At 37.9% G+C, this 20,287-nt stretch overlaps 4 protein-coding genes across 5 annotated transcripts; 2 read left to right on the forward strand and 2 right to left on the reverse strand.

Moving 5' to 3' along the window:
- The first annotated feature begins 1,538 nt into the window (after nt 1–1,538).
- On the forward strand, nt 1,539–4,229 carry LOC111446144 (leucine-rich repeat receptor-like protein kinase PXC1). The gene is made up of 2 exons (XM_023084833.1): nt 1,539–3,298; nt 3,411–4,229. The coding sequence occupies exons 1-2, from the start codon at nt 1,927–1,929 to the stop codon at nt 4,082–4,084; spliced, it is 2,046 nt and encodes a 681-aa protein (XP_022940601.1). The 5' UTR covers nt 1,539–1,926; the 3' UTR covers nt 4,085–4,229.
- A 1,106-nt stretch (nt 4,230–5,335) lies between these two features.
- Nucleotides 5,336–10,834, reverse strand: LOC111441124. Its single transcript, XM_023078056.1, has 7 exons — nt 9,956–10,834; nt 8,440–8,584; nt 8,290–8,343; nt 8,115–8,206; nt 6,477–6,712; nt 6,194–6,364; nt 5,336–5,882 (listed from the first exon to the last, which is right to left on the reverse strand). The coding sequence occupies exons 1-7, from the start codon at nt 10,780–10,782 to the stop codon at nt 5,785–5,787; spliced, it is 1,623 nt and encodes a 540-aa protein (XP_022933824.1). The 5' UTR covers nt 10,783–10,834; the 3' UTR covers nt 5,336–5,784.
- A 1,145-nt stretch (nt 10,835–11,979) lies between these two features.
- Nucleotides 11,980–13,934, reverse strand: LOC111441130. The gene has a single exon (XM_023078068.1). The coding sequence runs from the start codon at nt 13,529–13,531 to the stop codon at nt 12,122–12,124; it is 1,410 nt and encodes a 469-aa protein (XP_022933836.1). The 5' UTR covers nt 13,532–13,934; the 3' UTR covers nt 11,980–12,121.
- A 3,365-nt stretch (nt 13,935–17,299) lies between these two features.
- Nucleotides 17,300–20,145, forward strand: LOC111441140 (F-box protein PP2-A15-like). Of its 2 annotated transcripts, none has more exons than XM_023078080.1 (3): nt 17,300–18,271; nt 18,437–18,555; nt 19,396–20,145. In XM_023078080.1, exons 1-3 carry the CDS (start codon nt 17,957–17,959, stop codon nt 19,841–19,843), a joined length of 882 nt encoding a protein of 293 aa, XP_022933848.1. In that variant the 5' UTR covers nt 17,300–17,956; the 3' UTR covers nt 19,844–20,145. The 2 variants fall into 2 exon arrangements, with proteins under 2 accessions (XP_022933848.1, XP_022933858.1); XM_023078090.1 differs by having other exon boundaries at nt 17,306–18,268.
- Nucleotides 20,146–20,287: the final 142 nt, after the last annotated feature.

Raw genomic sequence — 20,287 nt, forward strand, 5'->3', positions numbered from 1 at the left:
AATAAACCAAGCAATTTCTATGAAAATAAAAGATCTAATAAACATTAATAAATTAAATTATAAATTTAATTTGACCCATTAAACATAAAATTTAAAAATTTTAAAAATTATTAAATACAAAATTAAAATATATAAATTTGGAGACGTCAATCCCGCCATCAATCGCTCTTTAAATTTAGTTTTTTTTTTAAAAATAATATTTGTTTTTTAGGTGAAATTAGAAAAGAGGAAGATTAAAAAAAAAAAAAAAAAGTAAAAAAAGTAAAAAGTGAAAAAAAGAAAAGCTGAAGCAATTGGTTTGCTTTAGTCGACAACATTTAGGCCCCACATGCCCATCTCCATCTCTCAAATTTAAAAACAAAATTTTATTTTTTTTTATAATAAATTATTGATAATTTCATAATTTTTAAAAATTATTAGATAAAAATTTAAATTTTAAATCTAATAAAACTTAAATTTCTAGTTTTGTATATGATAAATTAAAAAAATAAAATAAAAAATTTGAGGCTAAATTTGTAATTTAGACATAAAAATTCAAAATTTTAATTTAATAAAAAATAATAATGTTAAATTGTAAAATGGGTTGGAAAGTTTATCTAATCATATATGAGACTTAGTTAGTAATTAAACTAATAAAGTGCATTTAGTTTAATATAAAATTTTGAATTAAGTTAGATTATCATTTTTTTTTGTTTATTAGTAATAAAAAGCGCTTTAGAAATTATATTAATTTAAATTCCTTTATTTATTTTTACCACGGATAATAGAATTTATCCGGTTCCCTAATTTATTTATTCTCTTTGTAACTATGATTTAAAAATATGAAACTTCCATCGTTTTTAACAATATAAATTAAATTATTTCAAATTTAAACATATAAAGATTTAAATACTCAAAAATGAACAAAAATATTTAGGTTCACATTAAGTTTATTTTTAGATTATATATATATATATATATATATATATAATTAAAATAAAAACTCCATTTGACTTTGACTTCACATTCAAATTGTTCATGGGTTTGTGTGAAGAATTTAAATATACTAAAAAAAGGTAAATAAATAAAGTGAATTGAAGATAGAAATATCATTGTAAAGTAAATATTTTACCAATTGAAATAAAATGGTAAAAAATTAATTTATTAACTTAAAAGAAATGTGATATACTGGGCCCTACAAAAGGCAATAAAGCTGATAAAACATTACTTTAGGTAAGAGTAGTTTGTCAGGAAAAAAAAAAAAAATCTTTTTTTTTTTTATAAATATTATTTATGATGTAAAAAATATTAGGACGACCTACTATCTTCCCGGATTATATCATGACACTTTTCTATCTTGACCTGCGACAACACAGGAGGGTCGTCTCGGAGTGTCAGTCTGATCGTGTCAGCGTCCATGTATTTGAAAGAAAAACTCTATCGAACTTCTCAGCGTCCGTGTATCAGTTCATGCCTCATTTTGTAATTCGAAGTTTGGATGAACGAGGTGGAATAAATTAATTTAAAAAATTGAAAAGAAAAAGAAAAAAAGGAAACAAATTCCCATTCTTCACTCATTTCATTACGTGAGGAGTGGAAGACAGCAATGATTCAAACAACTCTTCTTCTTCTTCCTCCTTCTTGGGAAGAAAATAAAATTTTAAAATCATTCCCTCTCTCAGTTTCAATCAGCCCCTTAATTTTTTTATGATCATAATCTCTGTTCTTAATTAATCAATTCTCAAACACATTCTTTAATCATTCCCCCATTTCCCTTTCTCTGTTTGTGAATTGATTGGCGGATCAAACAGATTCTGTTTCTCTGTCTCTGTAACCTTCTTCTTCTTCCTCAGACAGAGACAAATCAACACGATATTCCTCTGCTTTTTTTCCATTTGGGTTCCTTCAATTCTTTCTACAAACCCATTTCAGGCCCCAAATCCTTCGATGGTGACGATGATGGTGAAGGAGAAGATGGAGGTGAAGATTTTCAGTTCCGCCATAGCTTTTCTTCTCTGCATTACCCTTTTGATTTCACCTTCTCTCTGTTTAGATGATACTTCTGCTCTGATTCGCTTTCGTCTTCAAGCTGATTCCCATGGCGGCCTCCTCGGAAACTGGACTGGTTCTGATGCTTGTGGTTCTTCATGGCGGGGAGTTCAGTGCTCTGTTAATGGCCGCGTTATCGCTCTTTCTCTTCCTTCTATGAACTTGCGTGGCCCCATTGAGTCTTTAGCGCCGCTCGATCAGCTCCGTGTACTCGACCTCCATGACAACCGTTTGAACGGAACCATTTCGCCGATTGTGAACTGTACGAATCTCAAGCTGTTGTATCTCTCTGGCAATGACTTCTCCGGCGAGATTCCGCCGGGATTCTCGTCTCTTAGACGACTTCTCCGACTGGATTTGTCTGATAACAACATTCGCGGCGGAATTCCTGAGGATCTCTCGAAATTGTCTCGACTTCTTACTCTCCGTTTGCAGAATAATGTCCTCTCCGGTACGGTTCCCGATCTCTCTGTTTCGCTTGTGAATCTTACTGAAGTTAATTTAACCAACAATGAACTGTACGGACGGTTACCTGACGGGATGGTGAAGAAATTCGGCGAGGAGAGTTTCGCTGGTAACGAAGGGGTCTGTGGATCGAGTCCTTTACCGATCTGTTCAGTTACTAGTTCACCGCCGGCGTCGGATTCCGGCAGAACGGTACCATCAAATCCAATCTCAATACCGAAAAACCCTAATATCAGTCCGAACATTAAGGAATCGCGAAAAGGGCTCAGCCCTGGCGCGATTGTTGCGATTGTGATCGCAAACTGCGTTGCGTTGCTCGTGATTATCTCCTTCGTCGTCGCGTATTACTGCGCTCGTGACCGGAGCTCGAGTTCCATGGCGGGAAGCGACAATGGGAAGAGAAGAAAGAGCGGAAGTAGCTACGGAAGCGAGAAAAGAGTCTACGCCAATGGCGGTGGCGACAGTGACAGTACTAACGCTACAGATAGAAGCAAACTGGTGTTCTTCGATTGGAAGAAGCAATTCGAGCTTGAAGATTTGCTGAGAGCTTCGGCGGAGATGCTCGGAAAAGGAAGCTTGGGGACGGTATACAGGGCGGTACTCGACGACGGTTGTACAGTGGCGGTGAAGAGATTGAAGGATGCAAATCCATGTCCGAGGAAGGATTTTGAACAGTACATGGATGTGATTGGAAAGCTGAAACATCAAAATATCGTTAGATTGAGAGCTTTTTACTATGCTAAAGAAGAAAAGCTTCTGGTTTACGATTATCTTCCTAATGGAAGCTTGCATTCTCTTCTCCATGGTTGGTTCTGTTGAAGCTTTTGAGCATGCTTACAAACTGTTCGATGAAATTCCCCAATGAAAATTTTTGCTGATTTTTCTGGTTTTGTTGTTGTTTTTGCTGATTGAATCAGGTAATCGAGGTCCAGGAAGGATTCCATTGGATTGGACGACGAGAATCAGTTTGCTTTTGGGTGCTGCTCGTGGTCTAGCAAGAATCCATGGAGAATACAGTGCTTCAAAGATCCCCCATGGCAATGTCAAGTCTTCTAACGTTCTTCTTGACAAAAATGGAGTTGCTTGCATTTCTGATTTTGGGTTGTCTCTCCTCCTCAATCCTGTCCACGCCATTGCTAGGTTGGGAGGCTACAAGGCCCCGGAACAGGACGAGACAAAACGACTCTCTCAAAAGGCAGATGTCTATAGCTTTGGTGTCTTGATGCTAGAAGTCTTGACCGGACGTGCACCATCGCTTTACCCATCGCCTTTGAACTCACGAAACGACGAGCAAGAGCAAGCAGTAGATCTCCCGAATTGGGTTCGATCCGTGGTGAAAGAAGAGTGGACGGCTGAGGTGTTTGATCCCGAGCTATTACGGTACAAGAACATTGAGGAGGAGCTTGTGTCAATGCTTCATGTTGGGTTGGCTTGCGTTCTTCCTCAGCCTGAGAAGAGACCGACGATGGTAGAAGTGGCAAAGATGATCGAAGATATCAGGGTCGAGCAATCCCCGCTCGGAGAAGATTACGACGAATCACGTAATTCGCTTTCGCCTTCCCTTGGAACCACAGAAGATGGTATGGTGTAGCTAGAATTTTCAGGTGGATTGTTGATTAAGATGATATGCTTAGTTTAAATTAATGGTGTGTATGCATTTTCTCATGCAAATTTGTGGTATTTATTAGAATGTATGCTTTTGTGTTTATTGTAAAACTTTGATTAACGTATGTTTGATCCAAGCTGCAGTGGGAAAGATTTGTTGATCTTCCCCTAACCTGTTATTAACCTAATTAATTTGGTTTTCTTCCCATAAGTTTGGGAGTGCAATCAAAATCATATATATTGGATTTTTTGTAATTCTTTTGTAATCCATTTTAAGTCAGGACCGGTCAGTGTGCCAGTGAGAATACTAGCTTTCAAAGAGGTGGATTGTGAGTTGTCACAGTTCCCACGTTGGTTCGAGAGAAAACGAAACATTTCTTAAAGGGTGTGAACTAGCTTTCAATGAGGTGGAGGACCAGTCAGTGCGCCAGCGAGAATACTAGCTTGCAAAGAGGTGGATTGTGAGATGTCACAGATCCCACGTTGGTTGGAGAGAAAACGAAACATTTTTTAAAGGGTGTGAAAACTTCTTCTTAGTAGACGCGTTTTAAAATCGTGAGGTTGACTCCGATACGTAATGAGTCAAAACAAACAATATCTACCGGTGATGAACTTGAGTTGTTATTACATGAGATGGGGAGTTAGACGTTCCCGCTTGTGAGAAACATGTTTGATTATTTTTTAAAAAAAAATTTTGTTATGAATTTAAACCAAAAATAAATATAGCCTTAAAAATTGGGCTTTCTTTTAAATTATTTTGGTTCATTTGTTAATATTTATTTGACTTTAAATATGCAATAACTCTAAGCTTAGAAAATACTCCAATTTACTATTTTTGTCTCTTTAACCATTTAATTCACTCACCCACCCACACAAAATATGTTAATAAAACAATAACTTAAAGAACATAGCAACAATTTATTAATAAGATTAACATAAGTTTAGTATATTTTGATTCGTGGAAATAAGCTTTAAAAAAATATCATATACTAAGGTTAAACCTTAGGACGATGTAGAAAATTAACTCGCTAGCTTCTTACACCAGTTTTTGATGTCGACACGATGAACATGATGCTACACAAGCAAAGATTCCACAACTATGGAAGCAATGGCTACAAAAGACAAGATTCGTTAATGCAAATGTATTATATCATTAAGAGATTACATAACGACCCTGATCTTACTATGGAGAGTAGGGATGAGAAAAAATAAAAGAAATATTTTTGTAACAGCACACTTCTGCAACACACTTGGTATTTTATACATTATGAAAAACAGCAAAAGGCTGTGTTTGAATCATACATTGAAAACGTTCAACTTACAAACACTTCACATACATTACATGACAAGTTTACATACCAATACACTTCAAATCTGCCATCCCCATCCATTTTCTTAGCTTACCCTTCCACTGAACCAATAATAGTATACATACAAATATAGATACAAATGCAGAAGAAATTTTGGCACCACACCAAGAATCAGATCTTCAGATTAGTAATCAGAATCTACTCTACTTTCACACTGAGTTACTAAGCAAGTAACATAGCAAACACTCCAAATCCTAGCCAGGAAAGACGACCCCAGAAGCTGAGAGGGCAGCTACCATTTCTTAAACGAGCCAACCGAACACTCTACGGACTCGACACGACATACCTAATACTAAAAATTTAAGAATCACGGACACTAGCTAATTCTTCCGTTTTGATCAATCAGTGTACCCACTTGGTCTCCGCACAATGCTTTTGAGATATTTTCAGGCTCGAGAAGATTAAAGACGACGACTGTAAAAATAAAATTGGGTTGGATTTTATCTGATTCTTAAACAGCAACGCAATAAACAGGAAAAAACTGAACTCCTAAGCATTGAAGGAGGATTCGACCAGTATCGTGTTATAATCTAGTTTCTAGTACTTGCTCTACCTCATGGATAAAAAAACGTCCAAACTTGTATTTAGTGTTATGAGATCAAACCAGAATTTTCTGCCTGTCGCTGTATGGAATTGGTATCGTAAAATAAACTAGAATTGAATGCATTAGTTGAAAAGATTTTCCCTGAATACTAAATTAATAATATATAAACAAGAAAACGTACCGGGAATGTTGTTCTCTTCGCAGAAAGTTAATGCAGTCACGTCCATGCTTGTGGCACCTCTTGAGGCCAACTCTCTGAAAGAGATGTGCTTGAATGTAAAATTGTTGTCTTGCGAACTGCAGTCATACACCCCATCAGCATTGGTACCTTTAAGAACTGCCTCGGCATGAACTAAGAGAGAAAGGCAAGTAAAACTACGTAAGCATTCAAAATCCTAAAGATTAGCATATGATGCTGCAACAACAAAGCTAAAAGAGAGGATGGTAGGCAGAGGGTAATATACTCTCAGAAGCTCGAAGAGCTGCAGCTGTATCAGTGGAAAATAGGGGATTGCCAGTGCCAGTGCCAATGCCACCAAATATAACTACTCTGCCTTTCTCAAGATGCCTTATAGCACGTTGCCTACTGTATGGTTCAGCAACCTCATGAAGCATAAATGCAGATTGGACACGAGTCTGGACTCCCATATTCTCTATTGCTGACTGGAGAAGTATTGAATTCATCACAGTAGCCATCATACTGTATAAATGGTATTCAACACGTCAACATCAGTCATGCACATAGTAACACGATGTGATGTTTATCGAGTAGGTTTTACCAACAAATTAAGGTCAGGATATACATAAACCTATCCTAAATTAAATGGCATAGCATTTCTTAAGCTACCACTAGCAGCACTTATCCAGCCAACAAAGAACATATGATATGTTCCAACATCTTCGTACAACTTTAACATCAATAGACCTAGTGTGACAACTTTCAAGCTTTAGAAACTTTAGAATTCAAGGATATAGTGGTAAAAGTTGCAACAGAGAATCGGAGATCCTATTCAAGAGGATTAGGAACTTATTCAAAAGGATGTGAAATTTTTGTGACACTTATTCAAAAGGATTAGGAACTTGAATGTTTTTATCTCTAAAGATCTTATCTTAGAAAATGTTCTGCATGTTCCTAACCTTAAATGCAATCTTCTTTCAATAAGCAAACTAGCAATTACGAAAAAAATGCATTACAACCTTCTACTCACATGGGTGTATTTTTCAAGATTTGGATTTGGGGAAGACGATTGGCAATGCTAAAGAATATTTGGGTTCACTATATCCTGAATATCCCCAAGCCTCAAGTAAAGAAGTTAGCCGTTACTAAATCCTTTTTTTTTTTCTCTTCTTCTTCTTCTTCTAAAGATAATTATGACAGTAGGATAAATCTTTTTTTCAATAAAAGTTCTAAAGATAATTTTTATCCTATAGTAGGATTTAGCCTCAAGTAAAGGAACTTTTATCCTACGATTGGCAATGCACCAACATTTAGGCCATCCCAATATATGTATTTGAGAAGAATTTTTCCAGATACTTTTAGTAAAAGTTCTCTGGTTTTTCAATGTGAACCTTGCGAAATGGCAAAACTGACTTGATCTTCATATCCGATACGTCCTAGAGCCCGAGCTGGATCTAATGAACATATACAATCCAGTTTGAAGGGAATGTTGAAAACAGAAGAATTTCTCAAATATCTTTCCATCTTTGTAATTGTGTATCTCCTTTATTGTCGATTCCTTCTTTGTTTTTTGTTTTTTTTTTCTTTTGTCACCGCTCGGGTTTTTACTTTATTTAACCTATTTTCTCTCCCTTTAAAGATAGGGTTATACTGGTGAACAGTAGTGAAATAAGAGATATCTTATTCCGGTAAAAATTACACTTCCCATATCACTAGCATTTGTGGAAAAGCCTCTTGCTTCATATTCTAGATAACAAACCTCTAAATTTTCCAAAATGTCACATAAAACACTGATTTTAGTACCTATATGTTATCTTGTTTAGGAGAGGTACAATATGAACAAATCAATGTAAAATATCAAAACAGCCTATTAAGTAATGGGAAAGAAGATTTAGTATCGCCAAGGTGGTGAGTGAAAACGTACCCAATTTGGTATGCTGTACATCTATCTAAACCTGTTGCAGTCACCCAAGAATCTCCACAAAAGACGTTACGACCTCCAACAACGATTGCCACCTGTAATATTATAATAAACAATATACTCGACGTGAATAAATGGAAAGATGCAACAAAAAGTGGTTAAACGCAATAATCAGTACCTCCACACCCAGACGACAAGCTATTACAACTTCTCTAGCAATTGCCATTGTAACCTAATCATCAGAGAAACAAACTTGATGCTTGCAACTATCCATCCTAATGATATAATGTTATAACTCCTAAGAAGCTAACAAGAAAATTCTAATAACCTTCGGGTCGATGTTGTTAGGACCAGTCCCTGTAAGAGCTGTACCACTTATTTTAAAGACAACTCTTCGCCACCTTGGACTGGAAACTGATTTGGGTTTTAGATTATTCATGTGCCCAGTAGTATTGGGTGCGGGAATAACGTACCTGCGAGGTGGATTGCGAAAACAACAACTAATTAGTTGTTAACCTCATGAACATAACTAACACAAAATGTCCTCCGTTTGGAGGAAGCTAGAAACATGAAATTATAAGAATCAAACTCAAGAGAAAATTGAAAAACCAACTTATTGTTAGCAGTTCATTAGGCATATCCAGATATTTGTTTCTTATATGTTCATTTAAACCAAGTGACTCCAGACTTCACTCAGCTTAGAACACGATAAAATACACTATTGGGTGAAAATATGTCAAGCAAATGAAACTGAAATCTGCTTCCAAAAGCAAGACTAACCAGTTTCATTTTCACATCATAAACCTACATTACAATAGCCAGGCCGAACAACAAATTATGAGTTCATCAACACACCTGCAAACTGCAAACACATGACCAATAAAACCGAAGAGATTAAACAACAGATGGAAGTTCTAGAGATACCGTATAAATCGATTTTTCGAGAAAAAGCCATCACTAGACATATGAAAGTGTCTTTGCTGCTATTAATGTTTTCGGACAAGTTAAAAATTCTAAACATTTGCTGCAATTCTTGAACGATCTTGATCCAGTATGATCTGAGCACTGTTTTCAAAGAAATGCACTTGAAATTTCAAACTGCTCCTTTCACTCCCAGAGCCATGACCAGTAAATACAGGATCCCGAGGATGAAAGAATAGCAGATATACTCGTAATTACAACCACGAGGAGATGAATGAGCATTCTTTATAAGGGTGTGGAAACATCTCCCTAACAGACCTATTTTTAAAAACTTGAGAGGACGCTCTAAAGGAAAAGTCCAAAAAGGACAATATGTACCGGCGGTGAGCTTGGACGGTTAGAACAATCCCCAACAGCAAAAATATGTAAAGAACTCCCAGAGCACTGTTTTCAAAGAAATGCACTTAAAATTTCAAACTGCTCCTTTCACTCCCAGAGCCATGACCAGTAAGTACAGGGTCCCGAGGATGAAAGAAGAGCAGATATATTCGTAATTACAACCACATCAGTTGAGGAGATGAACGAGCATTGTTTATAAGGGCGTGGAAACCTTTCCCTAGCAGACCTATTTTAAAAACTCTAAGGAGAAGCTCAAAAAGAAAAGCCCAAAAAGGACAAGATCGGCTAGCGGTGGGATTGGCGGTTAGAACAATCCCCAACAGCAAAAATATGTAAAGAGCTTGTGTCTCTTGCAGAGTTGATATGCAAATAGAAGATTAAACTAAACATCAAGAACTAATGATCAGCAGAATCCAAAAGAAAAAAAACATAGAGAACATATTATTTCAAAACATGTTTTGTTCTCCAAATCATAGTCGTAGAATGCTATACAACGGGAAGAAAGAGGCGGGAAGGAGTAGAACCTCTTTGATATCCTCGGAGTAGTCGCCGATGAGCCGACACTTCGATCTTCGTCAGACACAACCTTCATCGTCAAAGAATTTCCAACAATTTGCTCCATCTGCTTAAACCAAGGCCAGTGGCTGATCGAAATGCCACCGTCACTCATCCTTTGCCTCTCCAGCTTGTACCTCTTCTTTAAGTTGTCTACTTTGTTCTTACACTGCTCTACGCTCTTGCTCTGCTTCTCGCACCGTTCACTCACAGTTGCAGCCACTTCCTCCCAATCCCTCCCTCTCAAATTCCCCCTATTCAGCTGCGTAAATTTCTCCGTATACGCATCCAGAAGGCACGAGATAGCCGCATCGCTCCACTCCTCTCGATCCTTCCTGTATTCTCCCCCACTGGACGAAGGCTTCGCTCTTTTGTAACTATAAGAACCTCCTTCCTCCCCAAGCTCATCCGACTGATCCTTCCTCTTCTCAACTCGCACATCAACATCAACACCAACACCAATCCGATTCTGATCTCCGTTATCAAATGAACTGGAGCAGAAAGTAGCATCGCCATAATCCTCCCCATCGTCGTCCTCCTCCTCCTTATCTATCCGCCCGCCGATCTTCTTCGGACTGCCGGACGGCGCGAGAATCGGCTGAGCCGCTTGAGCGGAAGGTGGCGGAGGCGGCGGTGGGTGGACAGAAGACGATCGAGGCGTGAAGCGGTGAGGAACGTAGGATTGATGGATATGCTGAGGATTTGGAACATGATGGTGGTTGGTGGTGGATTGATGGTGGTTGTGGTGGTGGTGATCGTCGCTGAGGAGAGAGAAGTCATCGTCACAGGAAGCCATTAGAGGACGTTAGGGTTAGAGTTCAAGCTCCAGCGGGAACGAACGACGGCGTTAGAGGAGGAGAGCGAAACGTTTGAGGGCGTTTTCAAATTCAGACGAAAATGATTTGACGGAACTAACCCTGCCGTCAAGTTTTGACGAGTATGTCGTCACGGCTTCTTACGGTTCCGTTAACTACTGATAAATTTCAATCGCGTTCCCACATGGTGGGGCCCTTGTAATTGAGGTCTGTGACGATCGTTAGCCTTTTTCTATTTCCAGAAATACCCTTCTTTAGCCTTGGAAATTGTCGATACTCTTCCGTTTATGGACAATTACGTCAATATGGCATAAATTTATTAATCAATAAAATACCTTCAAAATTGAAATTTCTTTTTTAATATAAAAAAAATGTATAATTTAAAAAGTTTTAAAGCATATAAAATAATTGCGGGTTTTAATGATTTTTTTTAACCAGCATGAATAAATTTCATTAAAAAAGAAAAAAAAAAAAGAAAATAGAGAAAGTAAACATGAAAGCTAAAAAGCAGAAATGACAAAATAAACTTAAAATTAAAAATATTTGGTATGCATAATGAATTAAATTTAATACCTTTTGGTGAAATTTAATTAAGACTATTTCAATATATTAACCTCAACATAATTACACAATTATCTGACTAATAATTGGAATATAACAATAATTAAAAAAAAACTTGTAAATTATTACAAAATTAAAATATTTAAAAAGTTATTTTAATCGGGCTGGACAGCTGGATTTGAGCCCAATAGATTCAAAATTTTGTTTCTCTTTGGGCTTAGGCGGGCAAGATGGGCCGATAACCATTAATAATACCGAAAATAGCGGAGGAATTTTGTTGATTTAAATAAAAATAAAAAAAGAATAAAATATTTTATTTCATATTCTATAAGTTTTGTTTAAAGAGGCTCGTATACTTAATCGAGAGTCGGAAGCTAAAATTTCACCTCGGCTATCAATAGGTTTAGCTCGGACATTTATAAATTATTAAAAACTCAGATCATTTGGGTGTAGCTAAGAGGTGCCTATAACTGAGACCTATAGATGCGAACTCGGCTGTCTGCTTGGTCTGTGAATGGTCTGTGAATGCATATAAGCTTTTGCACTCACTCGAGCCGAAGTCTCCAGACCACCAAACGCGAGAAATGGATAGTTAAATAATTCATATTTTTAAATAATATTGAAAGCAAAATAAATTATTAAAAAATAAATCATGAGAACAAAACTAAGGGTGATTGATTATACAGTTTGTTCTAAAATTAGTAAATTTACATCCCCTGATTTTGAAGCCCTAACCCTAATCCCCTTTCTTCATCGTCTTCAACCTGTAATCGACGATGGATCGCCTCGCTTATTGGAGGAATGCTGCTGCTGCTGATAATGGTGCATATCCATCCAATCCAACTCCTTCTGCTTCACCATTAGCACCATCCTCTCCGTCTCCAGCCTTCTCTTCTCGTTCTCCAGCTTCGCCCTCTCCATATCCCTCTCCTTCTTGCTCCTGAACTTCAGCCATTTCAGCCGCTGCTTCTCCAGCTCGAACGCCTGCGATTGGTAGTTCACCTGTTGCTCTTCAAGCTGAATCAACCGGCTCTTCATCCACTGCTTCTTCTCCCACGGACTCCTCCCCCCGTCCTGCAGAACTCCGATCACCTCTGCATTCAATTGCTGCATCGCCGCCACTGCAATCCCCCCTTTCCTCGCTCGCTTCCTCGATTCCGTCTCATCCTCCTCTTCGTGACCTCTCGAAGTTCCTTCAATTTCCTCCTCCTCGTCATCCTCATCTTCCTCCGATTCCTCTTCTTCGTCGTCCTCATCTTCGTCATCTCCGTCCGCTCCTACTGTCGCCGCGGCAGCGGCGCTCTCCGTCGCGTGGAAGCATCGTTGTTGTTGTTGTTGTTGTTGGTGTTGGTGTTGTTGAAGGTGGGAGGGTGGTTCTGCTGCAGTGTCCGGAGAAGGATGGGCGCCTCCTCCGCCGTTGTTGCCAGTGCTGTGACGGCAAGTGTTGTGGTAAGCGCACATTTCTCTGAAGAATAGATGTTTAGAATTGAGTAATTTTCGAACTTCTTCCTTCGTTTTTGGTGTTAATTCCATCGAATCCAATAGCGTTTGATTCTCGACGACTCTGCAAGCGGTTCCCTTCCCCAAAATGTCGTTAACTCGTTTATATCTCTTGTTTAAATCGTTGAATTTGTCTTCGCATTGCTGTGGCGAAACGTAAAATCCCTTCTCCATCATCGCTCTGGAAACCGATTTCCATTTCCCCTTCTTCTGCAGCAGTCCCACTGGTTTTTTCTTGCCGGCGTGGTCCGCTTGCTCCGTTCCACCTTCATCGCCGATGTAAAACACCGCCGTGATTAACAGCCGGACCATCATGTCCGTCCATTTCATCCTCTGCCATGGGGAGATCTTCTTCTTTCCATCGCTGTTGCCGTCCTCCACCGCGAACCCCTGCTCCTCATCATCGCTGAGATTCGACTGCTGCGGCTTGGGCTTCGCAGGGTAAGGGTATCTCACGGCGGTAGGCGGCGGTTGTTGTTGGAGTTGCGGCTTTTGTGGGGCGTAAGACACCATTGAAGCGTGATGTAATTGGTGAGAATTCGGGGGATTCGTGGGGTGTGGATGAAGAGGTAAATCCAATCCCAACATTGCCGAATTCAGCCCGGAAAACATCCCTCCTCCGCCGCCGCCACCGCCTCCACCGTCGCTTCCTAAACTATCGCTTTCCATTAAAACCACACCCAAATTCCTCCGATTCGCCGTTACAAATTCCAGAAATAGAACCAAACCCAGAAACAGAAATCCCTCAAAACCAGAAGAATCTTATTCTAGAGAGAGAGAGAAGAACAGTGGGTTCATGGGATCGTGCGAGTGAGAGAAAGTGAAAGACAGGGTATATAGATAGAAGAAGGGGCAGCCGGTTTTGGGAGAGCGGATAGCGGTATTGGGTTGACAGAAAACCGCCCATGGTTTTGAGAGGCAGCGGCGTTGGTGGAAATTTGGAAACAAGATGAAACCCACAGGATTGAGAAGAGAGAAAGTTGAATAGGGTTTGTGAGTGGCTGTTTGGTTTGGTAAAACGCCTTTGCCATTACACACATCGTTTTTTTCCACTCTCTTTCTTATTTCTTCTTTGGTCAACTCTTTGTGTGACTTTATCGTTGTTTTGAATTTAAATATATTTTTGTCTAAATTAATAAAAAAATATTTTTATTTTTGCATTTGAAATTTTTAATTTTTTTTATACATTAATTCATGTATTAAATTTTAATTTGCTCCCACACAAATGCCTTATTAATGAAAAGATGCTCCGGGCACGCGAGCCGATCCGTAACATCTAACAAATATCGTGTAGTTTTCGTACAATACAAGTTCGCATTATATGTCTTTTCTCGTGATACCTTTTTTTGTTACCTTTTCTGGAGAGCTTTCGTTATTGTGACGTTACCTTCCACTTTTGCGATCTTTTAAAAAATAATATCTACGTTTCATAAGATATTGTCTGCTTTAGTTCGTTACGTATCATTATCAACCTCACAATTCGAAAACGCGTCTACTTGGGGCCCAATGTCTTCGATGTCATGTTTATTTTCAATCAATGTTGGATCTCCTGATATGGAAATCACTACAAGGAAAGTAAGATTCGGATTACCTTGTTGATCGAATATCTCAAGGCAAGAACATTGTTTGAGATTTGAATCACTCCACAAGCAAGATCGATCATGTCTAGCTTGAATGATTCTTGTTGATCAAATATCTCAATGCAAGAACACTTGTTTGAGATTCGAATCACTCCACAAGCAAGATTGATCATATCGAGCTTGAATGATTCTACATGCAACTTAAACTACATAGAATTGTAAATAAATTTAGCCATTCGCTAAAGAAGTACAAATGCTCTTTTATATATAGCAAATAAACTTAGCCACAAATAAATTTAGTCATGGGTTAAAGAAAGCACAAATGCTCCTTTTATATTTTTCAGTCTACTTACAAATACAAACATACATCACTTTATATAGTCTCAAAATGAAACTATTAAAAGCATCGTAACATTCATATTTAATGATCATAATTAATCATTATGTAATTGTAACTAAGTAACTAAAAAGTCTTAAAATATATTAATGAAATACAATAACTCTAAATTACTCTAAATTATAATCCACTCAAATTTATAACATGAAACTTCATTCTTCTTCAACGTGGCATGAATTAAAATATCTTTTGATTATTTCAACAATATTTTCTTCACATCTTCGTTGAAGTATATTGTATGATTGATGTCTCTTGGTTCATATCATCTTCTCTCCAATTGTATGTATATTTTCAACCACACCCTTATAAGAAATGTTTCGTTCTCCCCTTTAATCAATGCATGATCTCATAATCCACCCTCCATGGGAACTCAACGTCCTTATTGACACACTGCCCAGTTTAGCAAATGTTGTCTGCTTTGGATTTTTCCTTTCGAGCTTTCCTTCAAAGTTTTAAAACATGTCTATTAGAGAGAGGTTTCCACGTCTTTGTAAGAAATATTTTGTTCCCCTCTTCAACCGATGTGAGGTCTCACCGTAACAATTGAAAATGTAGCCTATTAGTCTTTCAACTACACACCGACCATAACGTACAAAATCGAGCACAAGAAGCCATCAACATCAAACGTGCAGCCAAAGACTTCCCTCCATAGAGAAATATTTACTACGGTAAAATAAATGGTCCCAAATATCACTTTCTACCACCGTTTATAAGTTTTTACCATAGCCGAACATTCTCGATCAACTTCCAACTTTCTTTTGTGCCTCTCCACGTCATGGATGCATTTAGGTAAGGTTCAACAATAAAACACAATGATGAAGAAAAATAACCAATATATATATATATATATAATATAAATTTAATTTTTGTTTTATAATTTATATTTGCCATAACCTTTTTGTTTGGGAGATTATAAAAAATAAAATAAAATTGGGCCGCTTGAAGTAATCCACATTCATTTTGGGCCGACACTGTTAGGCCCAAAACCCAAAACCAAATATACTTTCTTTAACAACAAATTAGATAAATGGTTAAACTAAATAATAATAATAATAATAATAATATAATTATATTTTCATTCACAATTTATCTATAACCATTTTAAAATTTTAAATTAGTAATATTTCCACAATTTTTATAATTCAAGATTCACTCCTTCAAAAATAAAAAATAAAAATAAATGGAGATTGATATTATTTTCTAGACAATTTAATCATAATTTTAAAATTAAAGACATAAATTTATTTTCAAAATAAGCTAATAATTGTGCCTTCCATCACAAATATCTCATCATGTTGATATATTTCCCATAATTTTTTGAAAAAATATATTTTTTAAGGAAATAATATTACACGTGAATTTTTGATGAGACGCCAAAGATTAATTTGGATCGTCACATCAATCAATTAACCCGACATTTTACACTATTTTAATTAATTTTGATAAAGTCTTGTTTGATTTGTTTAAATATATTCACGTGGTTAATAATACCGAAAATTCAAATATATCACTATTTTTCAATAATAAATTTTAGGAGAATTTTTAAAAAAATATATATTTATGAAATAAGAATAAGGTATTTAAAGGCGTTATTAGGTGTATCATCCCTAGACTATACAAAATTTAAGCGGTTAGGTTAGAAGGCCTAACATAGAGACTAAATTTACGGTGAATGACTATTTATATGAAGAAAGATAGCCCGTGAGCCTCTATCGGATGTAGTTAATATCTTATCAATTGAACTATGTTTAAATTGTGAATTGAGAATGAGTTCTACTCTCTACGTGAGATCTCACAATCCAGTCCCTTGACCCCAACGTCCTTGTTGGCACATCGTTCAGTGTCTTGCTCTAACACCATTTGTATCGCCCCCAAGATCACCGCTAGTATATATTATTTTTTTTAGGCTTTCATTTCCGAGCTTCCCCTCTCCGACCAACATAGGATCTCACAATCCACCTCCTTGGCCACAACGCCTCACTGGCACACTACTTAGTGTTTGGCTCTGATACCATTTGTAACGCGCCCATGCCCACTGCTAGTATATATTGTCTTCTTTAGGCTTTCCTTTTCGGGCTTCCCCTCTCCCACCAACATAGGATCTCACAATTCACCCCTTTGGCCCCAACGTCCTCACTAGTACACCGCTCAGTATTTAGCTCTAATACCATTTGTAACGACCCAAACCCACAGTAGATATTCCCTCAAGGTTTTTAAACATACCCGCTAGGAAATGGTTTCAACACAGTTATAAAAAAATGCTTCATTTTCCTTGAAAACCGACATGTAATCTCACATATACGTTCAACCACGTGGTTAGATATTCGAACATACATTTAAAAAAACCCTTTTGAATCATATATCACATCCACCATATGCTACTGATATCACAAAATCATAACGTCCTCAAAATGTGTAAACCAAAAAAAGTAGAATAAGAAAAGGTGTCTCCTTCGGCGTTACGTCATAGAACTTGATAACCCATTAACGAGGCGAGAGATCTCAAAGCCCGTCCTCCACGATCCGTAGTTAGTGTCGCAGTGGGGCTTCCAAGTTCTCCAATGGCTGAAACCAAAAGGGAAAAGGAAATAAACAAAACTCATCCCAACGCTGTAAATTTCAACCGCCCACCACTCCTCTCCTTCCACGACCATTTCCCTGCCCTGTTCTGAATTTCTCACGGCCCATTTCCGTGCCCACTTGTCGCACCGAACCCATCTGCGTGAGCCCTTGGATGAGCTCCAAATTCTTCGATTCGGTGGTTTCTTTATCCTAATTTGACTTGTTTGGTTTCGTTTGGTTTCGTTTGGTTTCGTTTCTGTGTTGCTTTTTGTAGCTCGCCATACCCTTTTGCCTCCATTTGCTTTTCCCTCACTTTCCTGTCCGGAAAAGGCAAAAGTTCGCTTTCGAATTTGTATTTGTTTTGTGGGTTTTCATCGAAATCCGTGTCCGGATTTCAAGGACCTGAAACCGCCGGACGAGGGTCGTGGTTTTGATTTTGTTTTTTGTTATTATTTTTAATCCAATCTTGAATGTTTTTTGTGCCGGTGATGATGATGATGCGATGACCTGTAGAAACTGCTGAATTTTGAGGTTTTGATTTCGGAATCGGCGGCGATGGGAGCTTCGCTCTCGAACTTGAGTGAAGTGACCAATGGCTCCACCATCGGTCCTGGCCTCGGCGACATACCGGAGAGTTGTGTCGCCTGTGTTTTTCTTTACCTTACTCCGCCGGAGATTTGTAACCTCGCTCGGCTAAACAGGGCGTTTCGCGGCGCCGCTTCATCGGATGCCGTTTGGGAATCGAAATTGCCCTCGAATTATCAAGATCTTCTCGATTTTTTGCCCCCCGAACGGTACCAAAATCTGTCCAAAAAGGATATCTATGCTCTGCTATCTCGTCCAGTTCCATTCGATGGTGGAAATAAGGTGGTTCGTCGACTTCCCTATCGCCGCATTTCGTTTCGTTTTTGCTATTTCTTTTCTGGGTTGAAATTTATTTGTTAGGGTTTTGATGTTTGATTCTTTTGTGAATTTGGGAGTTCTAATTTGTGGAGGAAGCTATGTTTGTTCATGGAATTTTGAACCATTTTTCAGGAGGTGTGGCTGGATAGAATCACTGGAAGGATTTGCATGTCGATATCAGCTAAGGCCATGGCTATTACTGGAATTGATGACAGAAGATACTGGAATTGGATTCCCACTGAAGAGTCTCGGTTAGATTTGGATTGTTCTTAGCTTCAAACTTTTCAAATTTTTTCTTGTTCTATCCAAGTTTTGAATACTAGTTTCTAAGAACTTTATCTTCGTTTTTGGAATTTGGCTCACCTAAACGCCTTGAGGGGTGGCACTCTTCTTCGGAACGAGGAGTTGCTTGCTCAAAAGATTTTCAATATTTTCGTAAGAGAGTTTAGATTCATCGTAGAGAATTGACGAGAAAACACGCCATTTTCATAAACCAAATAGTTATCAAACGGAGTTTAGCTTCTTAGTTGGTGTATGTAGACTTTTTGTTCTTGAATTGAGTTTAAATTAGGCAATCCATTCAAGTAATGAAAAGTTCTTGTTAGCATTTTGATGGAAGATTCAACTATGAACAGATAAGGTGAGTGACTTATATTGAATTCATGGACTCCTTTGGTTTCTTCTGATTATTTTGTTTATTTGTCGAGGCAGTCGTTAGGATAGAACGAATATTCGTCGAAACGTCTTTACGTGCGTAAACTGGCCGTTGATGGACAATAAGGGGATAGTGTATAGTCTGTTCTTTGGCTATGATGAACATGGAAAATTCTGCTTTGGTTTTGTTTTAAGATGTCTTTTGAATAAGTTTCTGAATTATTTGTTTGCTCTTAGGCGCTGCTATGGTTCTTGTTCTGGTAATTTATGAATGTTTATATGAAGTTCTTGAGATAGTTCATGATGCAAATAGACTTGATAAGCTTTTTAATCCGAGCAATGAGAGCTAGAATTCATGTTCGGTCAGTTGTTATTCAGCTAAGTGTTACGATCTTACGAAACAGCAGCACGACTCTTATGTTGCTCGATCTTTTCAGGTTCAATGTTGTGGCATATCTGCAGCAAATTTGGTGGTTTGAAGTAGATGGGATGGTAAAATTCCCATTTCCTGCTGATATCTATACACTGACCTTCAGACTTCACCTTGGAAGGTTCTATAAGCGGCTCGGTCGACGTACATGCAGCTTCGAGCATACTCACGGTTGGGGCGTAAAGCCAGTACGGTTTGAAATGTCTACTTCTGATGGACAGCAAGCAACGCATGAATTCTGTTTAGACGAGCACGGGTTTATTGATGTAAGTGGACACCGTAAGCGTGGGTGTTGGATAGAATACAAGGTAGGCGAATTTTTGGTCGACAAGTCGGGATCAGCCACGGAAATAAGATTTTCCATGAAACAGATTGACTGCACTCATTCGAAAGGCGGGCTTTGTGTAGATTCTGTATTTATCGTTCCGAGTATCTTGAAAGATCGTAAAAAATGAGGAATCCCAGAAAGAGTAGTCAACAGAAGATGATTATAACTTGGAAATTTACAGGTTACACCATTTTTAGGCTTCTGATATTTGGGAGGACGTTGTCTTGGTTTTCCCTGATAGGTATGCGTTCTTTCCTTTTTGCTTATGTACATTCTGTTATCATACAAACTCATCAGTTTTGTTACGTTCTGTACAATTAACTCGAGACCGACATGAATTAGGAGGATTCGCCTGATTTCTTTGCTTATTCGAACTGGTTTGTCTCTGTGTTCGGTTCAGTTTATCGAGTTTTATCAATTTTCCTGATAGAAACTTAAAGACTTTACTGCTTATATCTCTTCTCTGATGTGAACACTCTTGAGATATCTGATTCTTAGTTATGTTCATTACATGATTTGGAAGCTCTTTTTCGATAAAGCTTCACTGAAATTTGTTTCGGTTTGAAGCTGT

The sequence above is a fragment of the Cucurbita moschata genome, unplaced genomic scaffold (genome assembly GCF_002738365.1).
Source record: "Cucurbita moschata cultivar Rifu unplaced genomic scaffold, Cmos_1.0 Cmo_Scf00001, whole genome shotgun sequence".
NCBI lineage: Eukaryota > Viridiplantae > Streptophyta > Magnoliopsida > Cucurbitales > Cucurbitaceae > Cucurbita > Cucurbita moschata.

Coding starts and splice junctions, on each gene's coding strand:
- LOC111441130 (XM_023078068.1), bottom strand. CDS start 13,531: ATGGAAAGCGATAGTTTAGGAAGCGACGGTGGAGGCGGTGGCGGCGGC.
- LOC111441140 (XM_023078080.1), top strand. CDS start 17,957: ATGGGAGCTTCGCTCTCGAACTTGAGTGAAGTGACCAATGGCTCCACC. Junction 18,272..18,436: donor TCGATGGTGGAAATAAGGTG/GTTCGTCGACTT, acceptor ACCATTTTTCAG/GAGGTGTGGCTGGATAGAAT. Junction 18,556..19,395: donor ATTCCCACTGAAGAGTCTCG/GTTAGATTTGGA, acceptor CGATCTTTTCAG/GTTCAATGTTGTGGCATATC.
- LOC111441124 (XM_023078056.1), bottom strand. CDS start 10,782: ATGGCTTCCTGTGACGATGACTTCTCTCTCCTCAGCGACGATCACCAC. Junction 6,713..8,114: donor TGTACAGCATACCAAATTGG/GTACGTTTTCAC, acceptor CCATTTATACAG/TATGATGGCTACTGTGATGA. Junction 5,883..6,193: donor CGAAGAGAACAACATTCCCG/GTACGTTTTCTT, acceptor TTATTTTTACAG/TCGTCGTCTTTAATCTTCTC.
- LOC111446144 (XM_023084833.1), top strand. CDS start 1,927: ATGGTGACGATGATGGTGAAGGAGAAGATGGAGGTGAAGATTTTCAGT. Junction 3,299..3,410: donor CTTGCATTCTCTTCTCCATG/GTTGGTTCTGTT, acceptor TGATTGAATCAG/GTAATCGAGGTCCAGGAAGG.